The sequence below is a fragment of the Myotis davidii genome, unplaced genomic scaffold (genome assembly GCF_000327345.1).
Source record: "Myotis davidii unplaced genomic scaffold, ASM32734v1 scaffold395, whole genome shotgun sequence".
Classification (NCBI taxonomy): Eukaryota; Metazoa; Chordata; class Mammalia; order Chiroptera; family Vespertilionidae; genus Myotis; species Myotis davidii.
The window spans coordinates 4,183,889-4,189,887 of NW_006287904.1; the positions used below are offsets into that span (position 1 = coordinate 4,183,889).

The 5,999-nt window shown below is 53.1% G+C and overlaps 1 protein-coding gene across 1 annotated transcript in view; it reads right to left on the reverse strand.

Moving 5' to 3' along the window:
- Positions 1 to 1,168: 1,168 nt before the first annotated feature.
- Positions 1,169 to 5,999, reverse strand: part of TRANK1 (tetratricopeptide repeat and ankyrin repeat containing 1) — a 79,731-nt gene continuing 74,900 nt past the window's right edge. Inside the window, 3 exon segments of the mRNA XM_006759620.2 lie at positions 1,169 to 2,689; positions 3,791 to 3,889; positions 4,700 to 5,999. The exon segment at positions 4,700 to 5,999 is cut by the window's right edge and continues 18 nt beyond it. Coding sequence (XP_006759683.2) covers positions 2,589 to 2,689; positions 3,791 to 3,889; positions 4,700 to 5,999 — 1,500 coding nt within the window. The 3' untranslated portion in view covers positions 1,169 to 2,588.

Below are 5,999 nucleotides of genomic sequence, written 5' to 3' on the forward strand. Positions count from 1 at the left end.
AAATGTTAGGGGCAGACTGTCCTTATGTGACAGCTGGCAGTGTTGGCTGCCAGTGTCCCAGAGGAACCAGACCCAGGAGCTGAGCAGAGAGAACCCTGTAACATTAGTCAGAGTAATGCCTCCTGCCAGTTGCCCTGGCAACCAAGTCTCCACTGCTGGCAAAGCCCTTCCCCGCCAGCAAGATGTCAGGGTCCCTAGGGGACATGGCTAGGATGACAAATGGATGTTTCCACGGGTGGGTCCTAGGATCTCTCAGGGTACTAGGGCACTAGGACCCCCACCCAGGCCAGGAAAACAGGTGAGATGGCTGGAGCCCTTTCCTTCCAAAGGCAGACTGACAGGGTCTTGGGGACCCTTGACACACACCCCCATCCTGGACTTCCAGGCAAGGCCGGGGCACCAAAGTGCCTGCTACTGGACTGGGCCTCAGGACTGGGTCATGGGTGGGAATTACTGATTCTCCGCCCCACAGTCCCACACCCACACTCTAAGGGCCAGCCGAGCTGAGGACACAGCTCCCTGGGAGTTCTCTCCAGGCGGCTCTTTTAGAAGGTGCTGACATAGAAGGAGCAGCACCGTCTCTCCCAGACCTGAGCCTCTGGGACCCTGAGGCATAGGACCAGAGGACACTTCGCTTCCTTAGACTCAGCTGTCCTGCTCACCCAACACAAGCAAACAGCGGGATCACACAACCAAGACCTGAGGGTATTCAAGCCTTAGACCATTCATTTCCGAAAGGGGGAAACTGGGGCCAGTTGGCTATGCCCCCAGGCGGCCCACATGTCCATCACGCTGCTTCCCCATCTCCATCTCTCACCCTCACCTCAGGTTACTGGCTCATTAGGGGCAGGACAAGGACTCGACTCCAGATCCCCTGCCCCGCAGGGCAATGTTAGGGGGCGGTCCCAATAGACGGCACTGACCAAACTGTCCACACCTGCATGCTCAGAGCATCCAAATGGGAAAGAATTTGCCAGGCAGGCCCTCAAGGGACACTGCGACGAGCTGCAAGTGCCCGGCTATGCTTTCTTTGTCTGTCCCTGCCTTAGTTTTGGGGGGCACAGCAAGCTCTGGCCCACATCAACCAGCGACCAGGAAGAACCAGCCCAAGACTGACCCCTTCGCTCTCTGCGCAGGGACTGGAAATAAACAAACGGACGGCAGCATGTAAGAGAAATGATTTAACTTTATAAAATGTGATAATACAGCAAGATTTGATTCGGGTTGTTTATCTGGCAAGTGAAGTTTATAAAAAACACCTGGAATAAAAATTAGAAACATAACTAATAAAAGTTAGAAACATAAACATTTTGAGGAAATAGTCATTTAGAAAGACAGTGACAACAATGAGCAGCAAAAGCAGCAGCGACGACGTGGGTGGAAAGTCGGTTCCGTTGTGATGACAAAACAATGAAGGGTCCAGGGGGAGCCTGACCTTCCGCTCCAAGCCCAGCTGAGGGGCTGGGGAAGCGGCAGGCAGTGATCTCGAGAGAGGCACCAAGGCCTCCAGAATGGAACCCTATTGACGGCCGCTGACCCAGCGGGGTGGGGGGAGCAATGCCTCCTGTACACCGACCGCACCCCACCCCCACCCTGCCACCCCTCCTCTTACGGGCCTCCTAGCCGCAGGCAGTGATTCACAGCTGAGTCCCTATGGATTGGCACTGTACGACCAGCCTACTACTCTGTCCACCTTCCTAACCTGCATCGCTGCAGGCCGCCCCTGTCCCACGTGGTGAACTCAGTGGGAGAAAACTCATCAGAATGTCAACCTGAGCTAGAATGACAAGCTGCCAGGGAGAACCAAGGAAACGACATACACAGCTACACACAAAACACTTTTAGAGATGTCTTCCCACAGCCGAGGCGGAGTGAGGGCCACCTTGGCCAGGCAGGCTGGAAGGCCCCCAGCATCATCCCCATCCTGGCCGCCCAATGAAGACGGAGGGATTCTTGACTACATTATGAGGTAGTCTAACCATGACTTGCACATGTAGCTGGGCATGGCGGGGGAGGGGGATGAAGAAAAGTTGCCACAGAGAAAAGGCTAACCTATATGATGAAACAAACTATGCTACAAGTAGGCTCTGAGATGACCAGACTGGATTGGGCTCAGGAGAGGCCGGTGGCAGGGCCCACACAGACCTGGGCAGGCACAGCCCTGGCTGCTGTGTGTGGAAGGAGATGAGGGAGTCCCTGGAGGGATGTCCCGGCCCAGGGAAGCGGCAACTCTGAGGTGAGGGGTGTCCCTCCTACTGACTCATGTCGTGATGGTTTTGAGCCAGAGAACCTGGGGATTTGGGGGAGGAGACCCAAGGTTCCCTTCAGTGATGGCTCCTCTCATCTGACGAGTTTTAGGGGAGCTAATACTGCTAGGCCTGAACTGGGAAAGCACTAGAGGCCCCGCTCGGAGGGAGCAGTCAGACCCTAAGCCACCTTGGAAGGAGCAATATCACAAAGCTAAGAGGTCGCTAGACTCCCCTACTTTTTTATGCTAATTGACATTCTTTTCTCTTCTGCCCCAGCACTCAGGATTCTAAGTCCGGACGGAATGTTCTGAAGGTTAGGCAGCAGCAGCTGTGTGGATCCTAGTATTTTCTCTGCTTTCCACATTTCCGTGAACGCCTTCTAGGACGGAGCTCACCAAAGTCCTCAATTTCATTTTCATATTCATCTTCCTGAACGATTCCTATTTAAAAAGCAAACAAAACCAAAAAAAAGAAAGAAAGAAACAATGTGCAGAATGGTGATTTCTCCCCACTCCACTGCAAAACACAACACCCTAGTAAAACCTCGTGTTTATGTAATTGTTTTAAATTAAAGGGGGAAGGCCTCCCGCCAGCGTGACAGAAAGTGAGGATGTATCTGAGCACGGATGCTGCTTCCCAGGATGAGCCAAAGCCAAGGGAAGCCCTCGTCTCTGGAATTAAGTTCTCTTACAGGCTGGCTCCTTGGACCTTCTTTTAGAGGCCCTTTAAATGAAAGAAATCAAACAAAACCCAAACTCAACCACAGATTAGAGTTGATACATCAGTTTTCCCATCTTGAAATAATAGTCCCAGATTTTTTTTATTGGCATAGACATCTGTGCCAAGGGCCCTCCAGTTCCCCCCAGCTCTGGAGTCTGCAATTTCCAGGAGCGTCTGGATTAAAAGGACTCAAAGAAGGGCCACCTGGGCCAGGCAAAATACTCAGAGCAAGAAGAAATGTGGGCGGGTGGGGAGGGGGCAGCAGTTGGGATGGGCAAAAGAGAAGACTTTCCAGATCAAATAGAACTTGGCAAGATGATTCTGACTGTCGGGAGAGAAGCCTGACTCATCCGACACAGCCTTCAATGTTCTGTGGGAAGACAATTGCAAGCTGCCCCAATGATTCTGTTTGTTTTCTATCCCAAGCCCAGGACAGCACTGACACACACTAAACACACATTAATAATCATTAACTTATATGCAAACATGTTTATCAAGGAATGGCTTTGTAATGCTTTGTGCATCCTTGGGAGTCACTGTTCTGAGTATGAGTAGTGACCGACCAGCATTGATAACAGCTCAAGTGGCAAAAGATTTCTTTGAAAAAACAACTAACATAAACCCAGAATAACCCTCAGTCTGGTGGAGAAGCTCAGATACTGTGTGGCTAATAATCTCGCTCAGCGGGGCAATGGTACTAGACAGACAGTGATCAATGCTGATGTCCTACCTAGACAGCCCCATGTCAGCCTGACCTGAACGTCAGCAGAACCAAGAACCATGGGACCCAGAGCACGGTCCTAGGACAAAGGGCTCCTTACCTTCCTCCTTCAGGTGCAGCTCTGTTTTCTTCAGCCACTCCCTCGCATCCTTGACTGATGGGATCAGAACGTTGACCAGCCGAGTCATCACCTCCTTCGCTGTGGGAACCAAAGAACAAGGGCTCTGAGTGAAGGGGCTGCCATAGGGCCTCAAACACCCAGAACTAGAGCCAAAGCCCCCGCCTCCCCAGAGCTTGTCTCTGTGCTTCCCCTGAGGAAAGCGGCAGGCAAGGCCCCACGGCCCACTTCTGCCACCAGCAGCATAAGCTGCGATTAAATGCTAGCCCGGCACCATTCCTGTGTGTCTGTTAAACCTTAAACTGCAGTGTCTGAATTATAGAATGATTCTAAAATATGCAATTTCACTCACTTTGTACGGAACATAACTTCCACTCCATGTTGCTAAGAAGTAGCTAATATGGAAGTTAGAGGAAATCTGATTCAAAGACCCATTAGCATTCCTATCATTAAGGGCTCACACTGGGTATGGCTTAAGGACCCTCCTAAAGGGAAGAGACCAGCTATGCACCTACAGATCTTAGCACAGAGTGGGAGCTCAAGAAATAATCATGAATGAATGAATCAGAAGCTTAAAGAGTTTCCTCAAGACTTTAAACATTCTCCCTATATTATCTCCGTAGAACTAGGCAGGAAGCCCTATTCTTATCTGTAAGGCCAGGGGAACCAGCCCAGCCCAAGATAATCAGGAAGTTTTTCATTGGGGAAAGGGTGGTCCAAACCATGGTGCCTTGCTCTAATCTGAGAACACACAGTCCTTGCTTGTATTTCTGCAAATGCCAAGTTCCATGACCCCAGGTCAGACCTCAACACAAAGGGCTTGATTCTGACCTGTGTTCTCAAAGCCCAGGTTCTACCACCGCCTGGACCCCATTCCCGAGGGCCCCTTACCGCCAGCCCAGGCCTTCTGCCTGTAGAGGTCCTCCACCGTGTCGGAAACCTTCCTGATGTTCTCCTGGACCTTCCTCTGCAGCATGAGGCTGTGCTCCTTGGAGCCCAGGTGACTACGAATCCACACGCTCTGCTCGATGTCCTGCACCACCAGCTTGCCTTCGTCGATGGCCGGGTCCACCTTCTCATGAAAGAATTCAGAGTATTTCTGGTAGGCCATTTGCTGCCTCTGGTGGCCTTCTAGGTGGATGTGATGCTCATAAGACTCGCTATTCCTCTCCCGACCTTCCTTGTCACCCAGCTCGGCCTCAGAGAGGGCCACCACCTCTGAGGTCTCTCCCTCAAAGGCTTTACTGGGGCTGAAATAGTTCTCAGGACTTCGGGTGAACTTCACCCCGCACAGGTCGCACTGGGTCCTGTCGACGTCGGCTTTTTTGAAGATCCCGGTCCCAGGCTCCCTGGTCTCCTCCCTGGGACACCCCATCTGGGCACTCACCCTCCTCTTCCAGCTGATGCACAGGGCCACCACCAGGCACGCTCTCCTCAGCTTCCGCTGGATGGAAGCCTTCCGCTGCTTCTGGGACAGGATGGTGGCCAGGAGGTGGTCTCGGTCTTCCAAGGCCAGCTCATCCGTCTCATCCTGACCAAACTCACACTCTGGTTCCGCAAAGTAGCCCACGGGGTCCACGCAGAGCAGGCGGTTTAGTTTGACCTCCTCGTGATAGAGGCCGCGGACCGTGACCCCTTTGGTGTGCCCGCTGTCCCATCGCCAGTGGCAGTCCATCAGGTACTCTTCATCGCGCTCAAAGAGCAGGGCCTGCAGCGCCTCGGCCACGGACTTCACATCAGCCGCCACCAGCACCCGCTTCACCACGTCCCGGAGCCTCTCGGGCACCTGGTCTGGGTAGTCGATGCTCATCAGCTGCAGCCTCTTCTCGATGTCCTGGAAGTGGCGGTGCAGGCGCGACTTGCAGAACGACTGCAGGACCCCCTCGGCCTTCACCAGCATCACCAAGCACAGCACCAGGGTCCGCTCCGCCTCCCCGGAGACCACACAGTCTATGTCACTGAAGGCATCGAGCAGGACGTTGAAGTTCACGTTCTCGTAGCCGCACAGCACCTTGACGAGGTAGGAGAGGTGGAACCGGAAATCCTGAATGGCTCTCGTCACATCCTTCGGTTTGTAGTCCTGGATGATGGAGAACACGTCCCCGAACTCCTTGTCCCTCTTGCTGAACAGAAACTCCCAGTAGTGCAAGAGCGCGATGTAGCTCTTGGGGAGGCACAGGATGGCGCTCTT